General features: G+C 41.9%; 1 protein-coding gene across 2 annotated transcripts in view; it reads right to left on the bottom strand.

Moving 5' to 3' along the window:
* LOC122549421 (solute carrier organic anion transporter family member 5A1) overlaps positions 1–22,436 on the bottom strand; it is a 186,059-nt gene that overhangs the window by 27,287 nt on the left and 136,336 nt on the right. Inside the window, exon 4 of one of the 2 annotated variants that reach the window (XM_043689227.2) lies at positions 9,820–9,984. The exons of the other annotated variant lie outside the window; for it this stretch is intronic. Coding sequence (XP_043545162.2) covers positions 9,820–9,984 — 165 coding nt within the window. The remainder of the gene's footprint in view (positions 1–9,819; positions 9,985–22,436) is intronic. 2 annotated transcript variants of the gene reach the window in all.

A 22,436-nucleotide genomic window follows, 5' to 3' on the forward strand; every position in this document is an offset into this window, starting at 1 on the left:
TCAGATCTGTGTAATCAGACTGAATGTTATCAATAGTCATTTCAACTGAAGACAGATGCATTACATGGACTGAGGACACCCTGCTTTTTTTCTCTTACACCTTGGAAAGACACAAGGGGGGATTCTAAATGAAATAAAGGGAAGGCAAGTTTGGACCAGATGGGAGGTGGAAATCAGTCGAAGTTTCTTTTTGACTTAAGCCTTTCCCCAGGCTCCCCATTGCCGGCTTTTAATGGTAGGTGGGTTAGCAATTAGCCCAATTAAGGAAGTGGGTTGAACATGGAATATGAAAATGAGACCACAATTTTTAATCACCATACTATTAGTGCCATCTACTGGATGAATAATGAGGCTAATGTCTAGAGGCATGTGTTCAAAACCCACCAGGGCAGATAGTGAAATTTTAAGTTCAATTAAAATCCAAAATGAAAAGCTAATGGCTACCATGTAATCACTGTCAATGTTTATAAAAACCTTTTGGTTCATTAAATCTGCCAGTCTTGCCTCAGCAATGTACCTCAAAGGGCAATTAAGGATGAACAATAAATGCTGAACCCAGGTGTAATATCCACATCATTCAATAAATGAAATAACTTTACTGCTACTGGTTGGGCTTTCTGAACCACCAGGGAAATCAGCAACTTCCTCAAAGGAAGGACTTGGTGGGTTCAGGAAGTCATTGCCTTTACACTTACTTCGTGGATTCAGGAGAGTCTGTGGTCAAGGCATCCACATGCCATCTCTCCTCGAACCGCCCACCTAGTTTGTCACCAGTTCCCTCCCATTTGAACCTTGACTGTGCTGTGGTGATGAACATTCCACTCCCTGCCCAACTGAAAGGAGTCTCATGACACCAGGTTATCGTCCAACAGGCTTATTTGAAACCACAAGCTTTCAGAGCACTCTCCTTTGTCAGGTGAAGTGACTTCACCTGATGAAGGAGCAGCGCTGTGAAAGCTTGTTATTTCAAATAAACCTGTTGGGACTATAACCTGATATCATGTGAATTCTGACTTTGTCCACCCCAGTCCAATATTGGCACCTCCACATCACAATTGAAAAGAAAGCAGGGTACCTGAGTGTGGAATGGATCTCTGATATCACTGACATTCTGTGGAGTTAACTATCCACTGTGTGGAGGTGAATTCTGAATGATGAGTTTCTGCTTGCCAATCAGTCAAAATTCCACTTCTATTGTAACTTAACACAATAGGAGGCCATTTGGTAATGGGAAGCTCCTTGAAAGGCCACTTCAAATTAGTTCCATACCCTAACCTTTGTCTATAACTCTTCAAGTGTCCATTCTCCATTTTGTGTATGAGTAATATCACCAGCAAAGTTTCCCAAGCTGGAACTATTAGCTTCTCTAATCAAAGGTATTTTGGAAATGGGCAAGTGTGTATCATATTCTTTGACAGGGTAAAACATAAAAGTCATTTTAAACATTTGAGGTTATGCAAGAGTACATCACCATTTGTGAAGGCTTGGTTACTATTAGACAGTCACCTCCTTTGATTTTGATTATAACACTCTCGTATAGGAGTTAGCAGATTAGTTTAGTTATAATACAGGATCAAAGGATCTAAATGCGCTTAAGTTTAACTTCTGTTAGTGTGTGATTAGTTTGGAACTATACAATCATTTCTGACTTTTATCTTTTCTGACGGTACCAACTGAACGTGTAAGAATATTTGACCTTGCCCACCCTGAAAAGGGTGACATTTGTTAGCCACTTATACATATTTTTAATGTATTTTTTTAAGTATAACTCACTGTGTAATCCTCTGTATTATTTTGATATTGTTGTGTTTAAAGTTATAAATAATTTTCAATCTGTTGTTAAATGTAAAGTTGCTCTTCAAGATGCAACAACGATAGTAAAACAATATTTCCCAGCAGGATCCATTGAAAAAGCAGACAGTCAATTTATATTTTACATCTAGAAGTGCTCTTACACACAACTGAACAGTTTTTACTCCTGATCACAAAATAATCTATTAACCACCACCAGTAAATCACCCAGAGGGTAGTAGTTGATGGCAAAGTTTCTTCATGGAGTGCCGTCACTAGCGGTGTTCCGCAAGGATCTGTTTTGGGACCATTGCTGTTTGTCATTTTTATAAATGACCTGGAAGAGGGGTTAGAAGGTTGGGTGAGCAAGTTTGCGGATGATACGAAAGTCGGAGGAGTTGTTGACAGTGAGGAAGGACGTGGCAGGTTACAGCAGGATATAGAGAAGCTGCAGAGCTGGGCAGAAAGGTGGCAAATGGAATTCAATGTAGCTAAATGTGAGGTGATTCACTTTGGGAAGAATAACAAAAAGATGGGGTACTGGGCTAATGGTCAGATACTTGGTAGTGTGGATGAGCAGAGGGATCTTGGTGTCCATGTACACAGATCTCTGAAAGTTGCCACCCAGGTAAATAGTGCGGTGAGGAAGGCATATGGCGTACTGGCTTTTATTGGTAGAGGAATTGAGTTCCGGAGTCCTGAGGTCATGATGCAGTTGTATAAGACTCTGGTGCGGCCGCATCTGGAATATTGTGTGCAGTTTTGGTCGCCATACTATAGGAAGGATGTGGAGGCACTGGAACGGGTGCAGAGGAGGTTTACCAGGATGTTGCCTGGTATGGAAGGAAGATCGTATGAGGAAAGACTGAGACACTTGGGGCTGTTTTCATTAGAGAAAAGAAGGTTTAGGGGTGACTTGATTGAGGTGTACAAGATGATTAGGGGGTTAGATAGGGTTGACAGTGTGAACCTTTTCCCGCGTATGGAGTCGGGTATTACAAGGGGGCATAGCTTTAAATTAAGGGGGGGTAGATATAGGACTGAAGTTAGGGGTAGGTTCTTCACTCAGCGAGTCGTAAGTTCATGGAATGCCCTGCCAGCAGCAGTGGTGGACTCTCCCTCTTTATGGGCATTTAAGCGGGCATTGGATAGGTATATGGAGGATAGTGGGTTAGTATAGGTTAGGTGGGCTTGGATCGGCGCAACATCGAGGGCCAAAGGGCCTGTACTGCGCTGTATTCTTCTATGTTCTATGTTCTCCAACTGATTAATTTATATGCAAAGTCCATTAATGACATTGCAGATCATTAAAGGTAAAGACAATGAATTAAAAATGATTGATCTAATCAACAACACTCACGGATGCAGTAAGGTGTGACTGACTTAATTTGGAATTCACATGAGGCAATGTGTTCATCATGGTTCCTAGCCTGATGGTCACCATGCACTGTATGTGCTTCACCCAACCAATTAGAATCAAATCATGCACTGCCTGGTCCAGGGTTCAGGCATACATGAGTTAGGTTGTGGTTGTGATTTGGAAAGGTTTAAAAAGATCTGCTTTTCACTGGTTTATTGTGCAGAAAGCAGCAAGATTACAAAAGAAGAATGAACCCCAGCCAACAGAGGACACACATCACTTTAAATTAGTGGAATTCACTGCCTCTGCTGTGGTAGTTCTGATTCCAAGACAATTTATGAACCTTGTCTAGATACACTCATGCCTGGAGCGGTTTTGCCTTTGGTCAAACCCTGAATCTTACAATTAATATTAAACTGAATTTCAGAGTCGTGTACTAGGATGTGATCAGCCAGTTATGGTTATCCAGCATTTTGCGTACACGCTTCTCGTGACATCTTTTAATCTTTAGCCAGGAGATGGCCAGCACTGAAGCACAGATTCTGGTCAGACTTCCAATTGCTTTGATGTACATTTGTGGGCATGCTGTGTCAGGACTTTACAACCAAGGAACATAGATTTTGCATAATGAAAAAGGAAATATTAATCCAAAAGCAAAACTTCTCGGGCTTAAAAGCTGGAATTGTACTACCACACCGGAGACAACAACCTGGAAGCTGAAAGCCCTCCATCTGGTCTCCTTCCTGTCGGAAGAATGTTGTGAAACTTGAAAGGGTTCAGAAAAGATTTACAAGGGTATTGCCAGGGTTAGAGGGTTTGAGTTGTAGGAAGCGGCTGAACAGGCTGGGGCTGTTTTCCCTGGAGTGTCGGAGGCTGAGGGGTGGCCTTATTGAGGTTTATAAAATCATGACGGGGGTCATGGATAGAATAAATAGACAAAGTCTTTTCCCTGGGGTGGTGTAGTCCAGAACTAGAGGGCATAGGTTTTGGGTGAGAGGGGAAAGCTGTAAAAGTGACCTCTAAGGGGCAACTTTTTCACACAGAGGGTGTTGCATGTATGGAATGCCAGAGGAAGTGATGGAGACTGGTACAATTACATCATTTAAAGGGCGTCTGAATATATATGAATTGTTAGAGTTTAAAGTGATATGGGCCAAGCACTAGTAAATGGGACTAGATTAGGTTAGGATATCTGGTCGGCATGGACAATTTGGACCAAAGGGTCTAGTTCAGTGCTGTACATCTCTATGGCTCTATGACTCCAAATGCAGCACACTTTCCCTCCAGCTACTTCCATTATATCTCACATGAAGGGTATTTGGAGGCTGTGCATGTGCCAGAAGCCTTCCACTGGTGGAAGAATGTCAAGCAGTCATATTCTGGCTCATTTGATGCAACAAGTTTAGATTATAACTGAACAACTCAACATCTGTGTTTGTACTCCTGCGAGGAAAGAGCTGTGAATTCTAATTGCTAACAGTGGTAGCTGATATTACAAATCTGGTCATCATGTAGGAAAGATACTGCTTCTAGATTTGTAAAACGAAATAAAATGTGTTCAACTTGTACATAAGTAGTGAACCCCAGAGATTGAAATACTCATCGATATGGATAAGGAACTGAGGAATAGAATGTGTTCATTGGTCAGTTTCTTTGCCTGATGCATCTGAGATGGTTTTGCTTGACATGCATCAAGTGTTTATGATCTGATTATTTTGATAAGGAGGCAAGATGAAACTTAGATGGCATGACTTATATGTCCAAATTAATATTCATTTATATTCCTTTCTGTTAACTTCGGTTGAATGTTTTTGGCTGTTTTCTTTGCTAATAGATACTTTTCCTTCATTTGTAGAAAACAAGTAAAACGTCTCATTGTTGTTTCATTTTTGAAATAGATTTTAGAAGCTATTTGAATAAATACATGAATGGGAAAGGTTTAGAGAGATGTGGGCCAAACACAGGCATGTGGGACTAGTTTAGTTTGGGAAACTTGGTCGGTGTGGATGTGTTGGATTGAAGGGTCTGTTTCCGTGCTGTATGACTCTATGACTCTAATTATGTTCAATGTATTTGCCCCTCACTCATCAGAAAACTTGCTTTCAGCTGCAAGACAGTGCCGCCACTAATATTATTTAAAGGGTTAGAAACCCAATTTACACTGTGACTTATACTCATTTCTGCTGCTGCAAAGTCTTTGGACATACTGTGAAATGGTTTTTGGCAGGTATTTGGTAAGTCTGGCAGACAGAGGGAACAGAAGTAAGTGACTGCCAACAGAAACTGCTGCAGCAGATAAGGAGACATCAGTGACAATTCCAATGGTCCTGCAACATGAGAGGGAGGTAGCACAGAGGGAGAGGAAGATCTACATAATGTTCTCTGACGGCTTAGAGTTGGGTTCCTCCCAGCTCACTGACAGTGCCAGGTGACTCTGCGTGTGTGCCATGCCCACCTCATCCATGCCAACCAAGTAGCCTAAACTGATCTGATTTCATTTTACTGTATTTGGTCCATAACCCTCTAAACCTTTCCTAACCTGTCTAAATGTCTTTATTAAATTATGAGAGGCATAGATAAGGTAGATAGCCAACAGCCTTTCCCCAGTGAAGGGGAGTCTAAAACTAGAGAGTGTGGGTTTAAGGTGAGAGGGGACAGATACAAAAGAGTTCAGAGGGGCAATTTTTTTCACACAGAGGGTGGTGAATCTTTAGAACGGACTGCCGGAGGTAGTGATGACAGTGAGTACAATTTTGTAATTTAAGAAACATTAGGTTAATTGTGAAAAGTGGGACTGTGTGGACAAGTTGGGCCGAAGGGCCTGTTTCTAGGCTGTTAACCTCTATGATAACAGTGGTTAATGAACACTGCAGATCAATTTTTTAATTATTAATTCTATCTATAAATATATAGATATATAAATAGTCATGAATAATTCAGAGATGTGTAACTCTGTTTCAGCCATTAATATATCAAGACATCCTTAGAAGATGCCTCTTCATTTACTTTCCTGGTGAGTTTTCCAAATGAGAATTTCCTTCCCAGTTTATTTCTTGTGTTACCCTTGGCAACATCCCCTGGCAACTGTTGTTGCTGTTGAGCTCTATAATATATCGGATGACAAGAACAAGGAATTTGTTTTATTTGGCATGGTTCATGCTATGCAGCTAAGAATGGTGCAGTGGCAGGAAATAAAACTTTGGTATTGCATCTGCCAAAAATATTCCACTATGGGTATGCATAGCTCATGGCCAGCAAAATTATTATTTTTATTAAGCATTCTTACCAGTTCAAGTGTCTAAAATGGTCTCTGTGCTCTCCAGGGACTTAAAAACAATTTTCTCTTGCAAGTTAGGATGGGAACCAACTCCACACTGAGTTCAATTTCACACTGATGTTATAACAACAACTAATTTATATTTTTATAGCTCCTTTAATGTTGCTAAATATCTCCAGACACTTCATAAAACTAGGTGAAAGTGAGACTAAAAGAGAAAATGCTGGAAAATCTCAGCAGGTCTGGCAGCATCTGTAAGGAGAGAAAAGAGCTGACGTTTCGAGTCAAGGGTCAGTTACACCCGAAATGTCCGCTCTTTTCTCTCCTTACAGATGCTGCCACACCTGCTGAGATTTTCCAGCATTTTCTCTTTTGGTTTCAGATTCCAGCATCCGCAGTAATTAGGTGAAAGTGAGGACTGCAGATGCTGGAGATCAGATTCACAAGATTAGAGTGGTGGTGGAAAAGCACAGCAGGTCAGGCAGCATCTGAGGAACAGGAAAATTGATATTTCGGGCAAAAGGTCTTCATCAGGAATGACCTGCTGTGCTTTTCCAACTTCACCAAACTAGACAGGTAGTAAGTGGATTGAACAGTATGGTGCTGGAAAAGCAAAGCCGGTCTGGTAGCATCCGAGGAGCAGGGAAGTCAACGTTTATACCCGAAACATCGATTCTCCTGCTCCTCAGATGATGCCTGACTGGCTGTGCTTTTCCAGCACCACACTCTTGGACTCTAATCTCCAGCATCTGCAGTGCTCACTTTCTCCAGGTAGTAAGTGGATGAGTGATGTCTAAAAGTTTACTCAAATGGAGATAGTTTAAGGAGGCAAAAGTGGAAGGACTGAGCTTTAAGGAAGAATTTCAGAATTTGAAACCTGGACGACTTAAGACATTACAACCAATAATGAGCCAACTAGATTGAGGAATTCACAATAGACCAAAGATGAAGGTATGGAAAGTTGTCAGAGGAGGAGCAACAATAGAACAGTCAGAGCAGGGTGTGAATCCAACAGTTAATCTTTATCGGTTTAACAGAGTGATGGGTGAGAGGAAGTAAATGTGGGATGCAATACATGAAGTTTATGGAGAGTGCAAGTTGAGGACATGCAGAGCATTGGAATATTTGGGTCTCGAATTAACAAAAATATGGATGAAGGTTTTCAGAACTGAGGCAAAAAACATAACTGTGATCTAAATAAGATGGTTTTAATAATGGAGATAATGTGGCATTAGAAGTTCAGTTTAAGAACAAATAAGATGTTGAGGTTACAGTCCGCTTAACTCTGAGATAGTGGCCAGCTAAGATCACAAGGGAAATATAACCAAATGTGTAAGCACATGTTTATATTAATATGTATTAAAATACCTGAAAACATAGAGCTGACTTTATTGTCTTTACCAAATGAGAGTTATCTTCACATCCAACCTGGCCAATTACTTCTGGTGGCTATGACAGCAGGTAACCACCTAGCCTCTCTGTGGCAACACCTCCTGACTCCTCAAAGCCTGACCACTATCTATAAGACACAAGTCAGGGGTATGACGAATAGTCTCCACTTGCCTGGATGAGTGCAGCTCCAATAATGTTCAAGAGGATGGAAACCATCCAGGACAAAGTCCCTGCTTGATTGGCACCCCATCACCACCATCAACATTGGGTCCATTTGCCACTGATGCACAATGACAGCAGTGTGTACCATCTGCAAGATGTACTGCAGTAACTCACCAAAGCTCCTCTGACAGAACCTTCCAAACCTACAGCTTCTACCACATACAAGGGCAGCAGACACATTGGAACATCATTACTTGCAAGTTTCCCTCCAAGCCACACTCCATCCTGACTTGGAATTAAACTGGCATTCCTTCATTGATGCTAAGTTAAAATGCTGGAATTCCCTCCCTAGCAACACTATGGGTGTACCTGTAATGACTGCAGGTTCAAGAAGGCAACTCACCACCTCCTTCTCAAGGACCAGGTCAACTTATAAATGCATAAGCAGTGAAGCCGACAAATAGTTTATTTTAAAAACTGCCATTCATGAAAGTCAACAGAATACAAAGGTTGATGAACAAATTATATTAACACAATGTACATTATTGCACTGAAGAACTTGATCAATGTATGGGACAGACATAGCACACTATTGCATTATAATACATTGATTATATCAAATAGTGATTGATGACTATGGTTTATGCAGTAAGCTATAATGATCATATCTACACTAACTTCAATAAAATTTAGTTGGACAGTAAGCATTTAGCAGAGCAATCTCTCCACAAATGCATTCTGGACACTGTTACGTTATTTTAAATTTGTAGTTGTGCTATAACTGAAGGTTAATTTGTTAAAACCTCTTTTGTAAATGTCATGAAAATTCTTTTTACAATATTAGGTAAATTTATCAGCCAAAGTTAATCAATGCTTTTTTTAAAAAGCATAAATTCCAGGAAATGCTAGCAATTTGTCTCCCTATCTTTGGAAATTACTCTACAGAGTTTCCACATTTAGCATCTGTTGGCACATCTACAAACATTGCAGGTGACACATCTTCTCTAGATCCATTGCCGAACCAAGGGATAAGTGGACCACTTAATATGAGACTAAAGGAGCTGATCATGGTGGTGCTCAATGACCCTGGACTGAGACAGAGGGGAAAGAAAACATCAGATGTTCTTGCTCCTGACCGCTATCAGGCTTGAGAGTGCATTTTGCCAGATGTCAAGTGAGGACAGACTCAGCCTCAGAAATGAGGTCTGATTTGATCAAATTGCTGACTGGCATTCACATTCTAGTCTGCTTATCGTTGAGAAACTGCTCAACAGCTAGCTCCTGGGTAACTGCATCCCTTCAGGGTAAAGGAGAAATAATATCTAATCACTCATCAGGCAAATTTCAGAATGGAAATCTTTCATTTGTATAGCCCTTCTGCTGTAAACATCCTTGTACGTTGCAAGATATATCACATCAGTTAATATGGACAAGTCTGATCAGAAACCTTTGGAAATTAACTGGTATCGCTAAGTATTTAGTCTAATGTTTTAATATTAAAAACACCTACGTTAAATTTCTAAAATTATTCTTAAACTATCGGGATGACTTTTCTGCCTCGGTACAGCCTATGGAAAGAATATGTTCATGAAGCATCCCAAAGATGTTATATACATAATTAGATGGAACACTGCTCACATTTGTTTATTGTCATACAAACCTCTACACCTGATCAAATATACTAGCCACAGGCACGAGACAATCTGATCCATTTGGTCATATGTGAAATAGGAGTCTATAATTCAGGCATTATAACCTGATCTACGGCCCAAGAAAATCTATATTTCTACTGCTAACAGTAACTTTGCAACCCAAAATGTTAATGTACACATCTTACCAGTGTAAATGCTTGCATTAGATGCTGGGATGCCAAACTGAGATTCAATGAACTTGGGAATGAAGGTAATAAAAGCGGTGACGATAGCACTTTCTGCTGTGTATGACAAACTCACAAACAGGAATGTCATGTTGCTCAAGATCCTGACAGCAGCTTTGGGAATGTCTATAAAAATGACAAGAGAAACACTTTCACCATGAATGAAACACAATGGAGAGGAACACCTATGGACAGCTAATGTAAAATATAGCCCATTCGCACTTTATAAATGGCAATGTCTGAATTTATCGTTCAGAGAGATGGATAATGAACAGTTGAATGTGTGCACAGTTCTTAGAACACGTCGAATATTTGTACCTTTGTACAGATTGTTTGTACTCAGAACATGTAGAACATTTGTAAGATAGAGCTATCAAACAGGGAGCACAGAAATTGCATTTAATTAACAATTCCAATGATGTTATTGCGTTTGAAATGTCACCTGTGTTTCTTTCTCCACAGTTGCAAACCGACCTGCTGGTATGTCCAGCACTTTCTGTTTTTTGTTACATTTAATAACAGATTGACTCATTCAGGTAAACCCAAGTAGGAAATCACCAGATAGCTATTTTGGCGATATCCACATTGCCCAAATAATGACAGTACTATGGATATTAAAAAAAACATGAGTGGCCAAAAGTTAGAATTTAAAACAAATGAAAAGTAATAAACTCAGCAAAAATATCTGATGTGGAGGTGTTGGCATTGGACTGGGGTGGACAAAGTTAAAAATCAATGACACCAGGTTATAGTCCAACAGGTTTATTTGAAATCACAAGTTTTCAGAGCTTAGCCCCTTTGGCAGGTAGCTAGTGGGGCAGGTTACAAAGGACAGAGAATTTCCAAGAAAAAGATCCAAGTGTCATACAAAACTAGATTGCTGTGAAGTCTGTAATCACTTAGAATGGTGATGCAGGTTTCGATTGATTAATATGCAAATCCCAAAATCTACTGCCCCCGAGATAACTTAAGGTTTTAACAGTATATAAAAAAAGGCAAAAAAATTAATTTTACCAAGGTTCAATATGACATAATGCCCACGAGTGCATAACAGTCAATAACTGGATTATTGTCACAGTTGTGAGTTAATAATGTGAAACAACAACCCTAATTTAACAATTTCAATCTGTAATTCTTCGATGACAATGTAGCAGCTACTGCAAATTATGATATTGGTATGAATTTTAGAAGAGCACAGATACATTAAAAATACGTACTGAAGATAAACATTCCATCTATGAGGTCACCCCTCAGCCTCCGATGCTCCAGCGAAAACAGCCCCAGCCTATTCAGCCTCTCCCTATAGCTCAAATCCTCCAACCCTGGCAACATCCTTGTAAATCTTTTCTGAACCCTTTCAAGTTTCACAACATCCTTCCAACAGCACTATTCCAAACGTGGTCTAACCAGCCACAACAAGATCTTCCAACTCCTGTACTCAATACTCTGACCAATAAAGGAAAGCATACCTAACGCCTTCTTCACTATCCTATCTACCTGCGACTCCACTTTCAAGGAGCTATGAACCTGCACTCCGAGGTCTCTTCGTTCAGCAACACTCCCTAGGACCTTACCATTAAGTGCATAAGTCCTGCTAAGATCAGCTTTCCCAAAATGCAGCACCTCACATTTATATAAATTAAACTCCATACGCTACCCTCAGCCCATTGGCTCATCTGATCAAGATCCTGTTGTAATCTGAGGTAATCATCTTTGCTGTCCACTACACCTCCAATTTTGGTGTCATCTGCAAACTTACTAACTATACCTCTTATACCCACATTCAAATCATTTATATAAATAACGAAATGCACTGGATCCAGTACCAATCCTTGTGGCACTCCACTGGTCATAGACCTCCAGTCTGAAAAACAACCCTCCACCATCACCCTCCGTCTTCTACCTTTGAGCCAGTTCTGTATCCAAATGGCTAGTTCTCCCTGTATTCCATGAGATCTAACCTTGCTAACCAGTCTCCCAGGGGAACCTTGTCAAACACCTTACTGAAGTTCATATAGATCACATCTAACGCTCTTCCCTCATTAATAGACAATAGGTGCAGGAGTAGGCCATTCTGCCCCTCGGGCCTGCACCACCATTCATTATGATCATGGCTGATCATCCTCAATCAGTATCCTGTTCCTGCCTTATCTCCATAACCCTTGATTCCACTATCCTTGAGAGCGCTATCCAACTCTTTCTTAAACAAATCCAGAGACTTGACCTCCACTGCCCTCTGGGGCAGAGCATTGCACACAGCCACCACTCTCTGGGTGTAGAAGTTTCTCCTCATCTCTGTCCTAAATGGCCTATCCCGTATTTTTAAGCTGTGTCCTCTGGTTCGGGACTCACCCATCAGCAGAAACATGTTTCCTGCCTCCAGAGTGTCCAATCCTTTAATAATCTTATACGTCTCAATCAGATCCCCTTTCAGTCTTCTAAACTCAAGGGTATACAAGCCCAGTCGCTCCAATCTTTCAACATAAGATAGTCCCGCCATTCCAGGAATTGACCTCGTGAACCTACGCCGCACTCCCTCAATAGCCAGAATGTCTTTCCTCAAATTTGGAGACTAGAACTGCACACAATATTCCAGATGCGGTCTCACCAGGGCCCTGTATAGCTGCAGAAGAACCTCTTTACTTCTATACTCAATCCCTCTTGTTATGAAGGCCAGCATGCTATTAGCTTTCTTCACTACCTGCTGTACCTGCATGCTTGCCTTCATTGACTGGTGTACAAGAACACCCAGATCTCTCTGTACTGCCCCTTTACCTAACTTGACTCCATTTAGGTAGTAATCTGCCTTCCTGTTCTTGCCACCAAAGTGGATAACCACATATTTATCCACATTAAACTGCATCTGCCATGCATCTGTCCACTCACCTAACCTGTCCAGGTCACCCTGTAATCTCCTAACATCCTCCTCACATTTCACCCTGCCACCCAGCTTTGTATCATCAGCAAATTTGCTAATGTTACTATCAATACCATCTTCTATATAATGTAAAAAGCTGCGGTCCCAGCACTGATCCCTGCGGTACCCCACTGGTCACCGCCTGCCATTCCGAAAGGGAGCCATTTATCACTACTCTTTGTTTCCTGTCAGCCAACCAATTTTCAATCTAAGTCAGTACTTTGTCTCCAATACCATGCACCCTAATTTTGCTCACTAACCTCCTATGTGGGACTTTATCAAAGGCTTTCTGAAAGTCCAGGTACACTACATCCACTGGATCGCCCTTGTCCACCTTCAGAGTTATATCCTCAAATCAATCTTCTTTGTTACTTCTTCAAAAAACTCAATCAAGTTTGTGAGACATGATTTCCCACGCACAAAGCCATGTTGACTATCCCGAAACAGACTTGGCCTTTCTAAATACATGTACATCCTGTCCCTCAGGATTCCCTCCAACAACTTGCCCACCACCGATGTCAGGCTCACTGGTCTATAGTTCCCTGGTTTGTCCTTACCACCTTTCTTAAATAGTGGCATCATGTTAGCCAACCTCCAGTCTTCCGGCACCTTACGTGTGACTATCGATGATACAAATATTTCAGCAAGAGGCCCAGCAATCACTTCCCTAGCTTCCCACAGAGTTCAAGGGTACACCTGATCAGGTCCTGGGGATTTATCCAATTTTATGCATTTCAAGACAACCTCTTCCTCCTCTGAAATATGGAAATTTTCTGAGATGTCACCATCTATTTCCCTACATTCTATATCTTCCATGTCCTTTTCCACAGTAAACACTGACACAAAATACTCGTTTAGTATCCCCCCTGTCTCCTGTGACTCCACACAAAGGCCACCTTGTTGATCTTTGAGGGGTCCTATTCTCTCCCTAATTACCCTTTTGTCCTTAATGTATTTGTAAAAACCCTTTGGATTCTCCTTAACCCTACTTGCCAAAGCTATCTCATGTCCCCTTTTTGCCCTCCTGATTTCCCTCTTAAGTATACTCCTACTGCATTATTACTCTTGTAAGGATTTACTGGAACTCTTCTGTCTATACCTGATATTTTTCTTAACCAAACCCTCAATTTCTTTAGTCATCCAACATTCCCTATACCTACCAGCCTTTCTTTTCACCCTCACAGGAATATACTGTCTCTGGATTCTTATCTCATTTCTGAAGGCTTCGCATTTTCCAGCCGTCCCTTTACCTGTGAATATCTGCCCCCAAACTGCTTTTGAAAGTTCTTGCCTAATGCTGTCAAAATTAGCCTTCCTCCAAGTTAGAACTTCAACTTTTAGATCTGGTCTATCCTTTTCCATCATTATTTTAAATCTAATAGAATTATGGTCGCTGGCCCCAAAGTGTGCCCCCACTGACACCTCAGTCACCTGCCCTGCCTTATTTCCCAAGAATAGATCAAGTATTGCACCTTCTCTAGTAGGTACATCCACATACTGAATCAGAAAATGTTCTTGTACTCACTTAACAAATTCCTCTCCATCTAAACCCTTAACACTATGGCAATCCCACTCTATGTTTGGAAAGTTAAAATCCCTGACCATAACCACCCTATTATTCTTACAGATAACTGAGATCTCCTTACAAATTTGTTACTCAATTTCCCGCTGACTATTAGGGGATCTATAATACAATCCCAATGAGGTGCTCATCCCTGTCTTATTTCTCAGTTCCATCCAAATAGCTTCCCTAGATATATTTCCGAGAATATCCTCCCTCAGTACAGCTGTAATGCTATCCCTCTTCAAAAATGCCACTTGCCCTTCTCTCTTGCCTCCCTTTCTGTCCTTCCTGTAGCAATTCTATTCTGGAACATTAAGCCGCCAGTCCTGCCCATCCCTGAGCCATGTTTCTGTAATTGCTATGATATCCCAGTCCCTTGTTCCTAACCACGCCCCTTCCATTGAAATAAATGCAGTTTAATTTATCAGTCCTACCTTGTTCTCTACTTTGTCCCTGCCTGGCCTGACTGTTTGACTTGCTTCTCTTCTGAACTGTACCAGTCTCAGAATGATCTCTTTCCTCACTATCTCCTGAGTCCTACCCTTCCACCATGCTAGTTTAAATCCTCCTGAGCAGCTCGAGCAAATCTCCCTGCCAGCACATTAGTCCCCTTCCAATTCAGGTCAAATCCGTCCTTCTTATACGGGTCACTTCTACCCCAGAAGAGATTCCAATGATCCAAAAATGTGAATCCTTCTCCCATACACCAGCTCCTCAGCCATGTGTTCATCTGCTATATCCTTCTATTCCTAACCTCACTATCGGGAGTAATTCAGATATTACTATTCTCGAGGACCTCCTTTTTAAATTCCTGCCTGACTTTCTGTAATCTCCCCTCAGAATCTCATCCTTTTCCCTTCCTATGTCATTGGTTCCAATGTGTACAATGACCTCCTGCTGGTCCCTCTCCCCCTTGGGAACATTCTACACCCTCTCGGAGACATCCGATCCTGGCACCAGGGAGGCAACACACCATTCTCATTTATCGCTGCTGGCCACAGAAATATCTGTCTGTGCCTCGAACGAGCGAGTCCCCTAACACAATCAATCTCTTGGAACCCGATGTACCTCTCATTACACTAGAGCCAGTCTCGATACCAGAAACTTGGCTGTTTGTGCTACATTCCCCTGAGAATCCATCACCCCCTACATTTTGAGATGAGGATAGCCACAGGAGACTCCTGCACAGCCTGTCTATTCCCCTACTTTTCCTGGAGTTAACCCATCTATCTGACTATCTGAAACTTTTCCCCCTTCCTATAACTGCATCCATCACACCCCTTGCTCTTGTAAATTCCTCATTGCCTTTAACTGTCTTCCAACTGATCCATTCAATATGATGGGATTTGCAACCAATGGCATTTATTGCAGATATAATCCTCAGTAACATGTAAACTCTCCTGAAACTCCCACATCCAACAAGAAGAGCATATCACTCTACTAAGGGCCATTTTTGTTTCTTTCAATCTCCAGACGCAGAAAACAGCACCATCTTATTCCTCTATAAAACACTGCTCCAGGGTAACTTAATATTTATGGCTTATATTTTAAAGTTTAATCAAGAGACATAGCTCAATAAAACATGTAATCAAGGAGAACCCATTCTATTCACTACTGCAGACTTACAGCAAGGCCACACTTAAAACTATTCACTTATCTGTTTCTGTGCTGTCACCTCTCCCACACAGGTTCTCCAAGATCAGTTGTGAATTTCACTGTTTGTTAATTTTCCCAGAATCACTTTGATGTCCAAAGATACATGAATTCAACAGCAAAGGCAGTAACTGCGCAGGTTCACTGCTGTGTCAGTTAGCAATATGGGTTTCTTTCTCTCTCTCTCTCTCTCCTGCACAGACGTGACCACGTGCTGCCTTTGTCTGTTCCTCTTCCTTTTGAAATTGCCATTGTTTTGACTTTATTTTTCTCCAAAGTTGCAAAAAAATGCAACACCATATAAAACAGTAATTGCTGTTCTTGGAATTCGAGGAAATCACCTCCAACACCTTCAATACTTCAAAAAAGGAGCAGCCTGTTACAGCCAGAAATGTTTCCCATCCTCTAGGCATAGGTTTAGGGTCAGAAGGGAAAGATGTAAAAGAGACCTAAGGGGCAATGTTTTCACGCAGAGGGTGTATGGAATGAGCTGCCAGAGGAAGTGGTGGAGGCTGGTACAATTGCAACATTTAAAAGGAAACTGGATGGGTATATGAATAGGAAGGGTTTGGACGGATATGGGCTGGGTGCTGGCAGGTGGGAGTAGATTGGGTTGGAATATTGGGGTCGGCATGGATGAGTTGGACCGAAGGGCCTGTTTCCGTGCTGTACATCTTTACGACTCTATCTGTGTTATTCTTGTTGAAAAAGGCATATGCTGAAAATTTTCATCTTGTATTCGTCAGGATAGAATTACAACAATACCAAGTCTCAAAGGAAACAGCAATTTACACAGCCTGGGGAGAGACTCCTGATCAGCTGGTATGTAGGCAGTCCACTTACTAACCAATCAGCATCCTCATCTCATGTGCTGTAAACTGCTGGTCCCTTTGAGATTTGCTGTTCCTGAGATTTTGTACTGATAAGTACATTACAAAAACTTTCAACCTTTGGTTCCAGCAATACTCATGCTCTGTACTATCAAATGATTATGTTATGACCCCTATTTCACCAACTGGAATCCATCTGCAAAAATAATCTATGATGGGCTGAATGATACAATTCATGGTGTAAATTGAAATGTTATTTAATGATAGATTGCTTTTTACATTAACTATATGAGGTTTAATATCTCACACAACTTGTCAACCAGCAGTGGAATAAATCCCATTTCAACATTATTGATAACATAAATCAAAATCCCGAATTTGTTGACCTGGTTTCCTTTGAAGCTGGGACTCTTTCACAATTAACTTAAGAGGGAAATAATTCACAGTTACAAATAACATGCAATGCTCCTTGAACAAAAATATTCTTTTCACATCACAGGTACAGAGGCAATTGAACTACAAAGAAGGGAAAGGCAATATCTGTCCTGTTAAGAGATGTTATACATACGTTACAATTTCTTTCTTGTGCTGCATATTTTGTGTCCCGAGTGACTATTGACTGCTCTTTGGAGAAGGCTCTGTTGCACAATTTAAGTGAGCGACTCATAGCTCTACACACCCAACTTTAATCCAGTCAGGGACAACTAAGTGAATATTTGGAGGGGGGGGGGGGGAGTCTTGTGTCACTGTGGTAGTATCCCTACCTTTGAATCAGGAGGCCTTGATTCAAGCTCAGGCTCCAGAGGTGTGTAATGACATCCCAGAACACACTGATTAAAAAATATTTTAAAAAGCATGAATCTTGTTCATCCAAAGAGCTACTAGTATATTTCACCATAATCTTCATGAGGGCAGGGCTGATGTTATCCTACCAGAAACCGGAGGAAACGGTGGTTGATGGTAATGTTGTTGGAACAGCAGTTTCCAGCTTAATGTTCAGTGACGTGGGTTCAATTCCCACGGTGATGGTGGGGGGAGTTTGAATTCAGTTAATAAATCTGGGAAAATCAAGCTAGTGGATTAATGCTGACCTTGAAATGACCATCTTTTGTTTAAAAGGACACCCTTTTGGTCTACATGTGACTCCAGACCCACAGCAATCCAGATGCATTTAACTCTTAACTACCCAATGAAACAGTCTAGCAAGCCTCTTACTTCCAATAAATGCAAGCCTGGCAACTGACTCCAAAATCTCTTGAAAGAATAGAGAAAGTAAAAAACATGAATTGCAACGTTAAATCACTTTTTTCTTTTAGAAAAGAGATGTTGTAGCTACTGACTGGAGAGGTGGAAAACTTCTCTAACATCGGGACACTGGGAGTTAGATTTAAAATTAGTTGTTGGTGCACAGGTTTGCTCTGAGTTGGGAATCTCCAGAGTGAAGGGGAGGCAGGCGAGTGTTGCTGAGTCCACAAGGGTGGTGGACTTTCTAGTAGCCCTTACCATCCAGGAAGAGCAAGCTCACACTGTTCAAGAAAGCCTTTGGCCTCCCCTCTGTCCATCACACACTCCTTTCCCCAAAAAATCTTCAATTGGTGACCTCGCCCTGACCAGGTGCAACGTGTGCTCTTCCACTGCTTTCACTCACTGCTCAATCTCATTGCCATGGAGACACTGAATTTAAACTTCCTTATTTTGATAACATTTGTGGAAGTAGTCTAAATGCTGCCCAATACTTACACCAAATGAGACTCTTTTTCTCACGGTTAAGAACAAAGGACTGAATCTTACATTTTCTTGACTAATTGTGAGTCATGTCGGGTTTGCTGGAGGTATTTTCACTGTGGGGCTGAGACAGTGCTCTTGCTGTATCTTACCAATATATAGCCATTCCCGTCCCGGTGAGATACATCGTGTCCAATTTCTGCCCCATCTTACCATGCACCGTTCCCAAGAAATCTCACAATTCAGCAGATAGCTGCTCAGTGTTTTTTTTAGTTACCGACTTTGTATTTGCCAACTTTGCAAATGTTATATCTTCCCTGCTATCCCAAAGGTGGTGATTCCTTGCTAATATTTAATGGGTGCTTGTTCCTCTCGATACATCACTCAGTTACTCGTGTGTGTGTATTGACAGTGAGCATTGGTCCATTACTCAACACAGGGGCTCAGTGGTTAGCACTGCTGCCTCACAGCACCAGGGATCCAGGTTCAACTCCGGCCTCGGGCGACTGTCTGTGTGGAGTTTGCACATTCTCCCCGTGTCTGCGTGGGTTTCCTCCGGTTTCCTCCCACAGTCTAAAGATGTGCCGGTCAGGTGAATTGGCCATGCTAAATTTCCCATTTGGTCTGGGTGGGTTACTCTTCAGACTTGTTGGGCCAAAGGGCCTGTTTCCACATTGTAGGTAATGTAATGTAATGTAATCTAATCTGCACCATCTTTGAAAGGCCGTTGCACACCCGGAGAAGTGCTGACATTTGGGAGCCACTCTGCTCAGCTTTGGAGACTGAGGGGAGAGCTGGAGAAGGGGGAGTTGGCCCCACTTGAGGTCCTGATGGACGGGGTGGTCCAGAGGAGAGCAGCATACTTCCTGGATGGCTGGCAGAGGCGGTCACAACACCATACAATGCCAGCCTGGTCCAGGATTGCTATTGCCTTCATTATTGCCTACTGTTTAGCTGGTTGTGTGCACTGGAGGGTATATCTCAGAGAGCTTCCCAGCTTTAATAATGCCAGGCAGGTGCAACACATACAGAGAGCCCCCAATGGCCAGGGAGTAGGGACCCTCGATGTTTGCGTGGCCAACATAAAGGTAAAGGCAATGTCGCCAAGGTCCCTGAGGGCTGCTCTCTCATCAGAGAGTTGACTGGGGTTTAACCTGAGGGTCACTACATCTCAGTAGAGGAGAGAAGTTGAGAAGGAGAGTCCTGAATGGTGACACTAACACAGCACACTGATCTACAACAAGATGGATGTGCCCTTGAGGGGGGACTGAGACACAGCACGGCCACTGTCTGGGTGTCTGACTGTGCCAATTGCTGATGTGAACGATAAAGAAAGGTGTATATGCCACACCTTAGGGGACTAAGGAAAATTCGACACGTCCATAATGACCAATTTTTATAGATCCACCATAGAAAGCATCCAACCTGGATAAATCACAGCTTGATATGGCAACTGCACCCTCCAAGACCACAAGAAACTACAGAGAGTTGTGAACACAGAGCAGTCTATCACAAAACCTAGCCTTCCATCATTGACTCCGTCTATACTTCCCCTCAGGTAAGCAGCCAGCATAATCAAAGAACTCTTCCATCCCAATTAGACTCTCTTCCACCCTCTTCCGTCAGGCCAAAGGTACAAAGGTTTGAAACCCGTACCATCAGATTCAAGAACAGCTTCCTCCCCACTGTTATCAGACTTAGGAACGGACGTCTCACACATTAGAGTTGATCTTTCTTTGCACATTCTGAGTAGCTGTAACATTATATTCTGCATTCTGTTCTATTACTCTAATGTACTTACGCAAGATGTGATTTGTCTGATTAGCACAGAATACAACACTTCTCACTGTATCTCAGCGCACGTGACAATAATAAACAAGATCAAATTAAATTAAATTACATCAAAATGTCAGTAGGTACTGGGTGAATATGAGACTCCAAGTGAAGCAGCCTGATCCATACATTGGACTGGGTGTCGATCCCTGGGTGGTAACTGTACATCATGCAGCCATACACTGCTCATTGTCACTTTTTCCCTGACTGGCAAGTCTGGTTTGCAGAGAGATGCCTGGATGGTGGCAATGCCTCCTTGAATGTTGGGTGCCAGTGCCCGTGGTGGTAAAGTTATGTGTGGTTAGTGCTCGGAGATCATGCCTAGCTCTGCAGTTTAGCCAAGGGCCAATGGGCACTCATTCCTAACTGAGCATCCTCCCAGTCTTCCTAAGCTAAATCTTTCACTATAACCTCTGTTACCTTCTGCCACATATGGTTCTCTTGTTTGCCTTTATGCATGTTCACTATTAACTTCAACCACTCCCTGTGGTAGCGAGTTCCACACTCTCTTCAGACTTTAGCCAGAGGTTTCTTCTAAGTTCCCTATTTGATTTCTCAGTCACTGTCTTGCATTCTTTGACAGCTGCTCATGTTCCTACCACAAGAGGAAATATTCGCTGCATTCAATCTATCAAAATCTTTCATGATTGTAAAGATTTCTATTAGAACCCACCTCTGCCTTTTATTTTTCCAAGAAGCAAGGGCCTCAGATTCTCAATCGTTTCATGTTATGTACACCCACACATTTTTGGTATCATCCTCATAAATCTTCTCTCTGCACCCTCTCCAGTACCTCTATATTCTTTTTATAATGAGGTGACATTATAATACGACAACTGTATGTACTATATACTGTGGCCTAACTTAGGGTTCAATGCAGGTTAGCACAACGTCCCCCCCTCTCAATTCTACCTCTCTCGTAGTAAAGCCTAGTGGTTGGTTTGTCGTTTTTTGGTGTGTGTATGGCATCACCAACCTATGTCACAATTTGTCTTGTGTACGCACTAGTTACAAAGGCCCAATGTCTTCTTCCTCAGGCAGCTGAGGAAATTTGGCATGACGGCGAATATCCTTGCAAATTTTTATAGGTGCGCCATCAAGAGCATTCTGTCTGAATGTATCACTACCTGGTATGTACCATTCAAGATCAGAGATGGTTGCAGAGAATGGTGAACTCGGCCTGGATAATCACAAAGGCCAACCTCCCATCTATAGAATCCATGTACCAGGCCCCGCTGTCAAGGAAAGGCCGCCAGCATTCTCAAAGATCCATCCCACCCTGGCAATGTTTTTCTACAACCTCTACCATCGGGGAGAAGGTACAGAAGCCTGAACACACGCAGCAGCCAGTTTCACAACAGTTTCTACCCAACTGTTGTTAGAATACTAATGGACTCAAACTGTTAACATTCACCTGTACCTGTGTTTTTGTTTTTGCCGCTGTTTACCTATTCTTTACTATCTATGCTACGTAACTTTGTGATCTGCCTGTATTGCTCGCAAGACAAAACTTTTCACTGTGCCTCGGTACACATGACAATAAATTCAATTCAATTCAATTCATGTTGGATATAATTGTACTCTAAGACCCCTTTGCTGCTCTTCCCCACTTTACCTTAAACCTAATAAGTAACCTCCCAATTTGTCTCCCAAAATGTACTACCACCTTAGGGGAGGTGATGGTCTAGTGGCATTATCACTAGTCTATAAATCAGAGATCCAGGTAATATTCTGGGGACCTGGGCTCAAATCCTGCCATAGTAGATGGTGGACTTTGAATCTAATAAAAACCTTGCAATAAGAGTCATATGATCATCAGAAACCATTGTTGGAAATACCCATCTGGTTCACCTCTGCCTTTTACAGAGGGAAATGGCCATCCTTACCTGGTCTGGCCTACATATGACTCCAGACCCACAGCAATGTGGTTGACTCCTATCAGCCTTCTGGCCAATAAATATTGGTCTAGCCAGCAACACCCATATCCCATGAATGAATAAAATAAAATTTCCTGTTCTCCATAACATTGTCTTTCCTCCATACCTTTATCCAAACA

This window comes from Chiloscyllium plagiosum, unplaced genomic scaffold, assembly GCF_037043375.1.
Source record: "Chiloscyllium plagiosum isolate Xiang-an unplaced genomic scaffold, Cpla_swu_hap1 HiC_scaffold_4, whole genome shotgun sequence".
NCBI classification, from domain to species: domain Eukaryota; kingdom Metazoa; phylum Chordata; class Chondrichthyes; order Orectolobiformes; family Hemiscylliidae; genus Chiloscyllium; species Chiloscyllium plagiosum.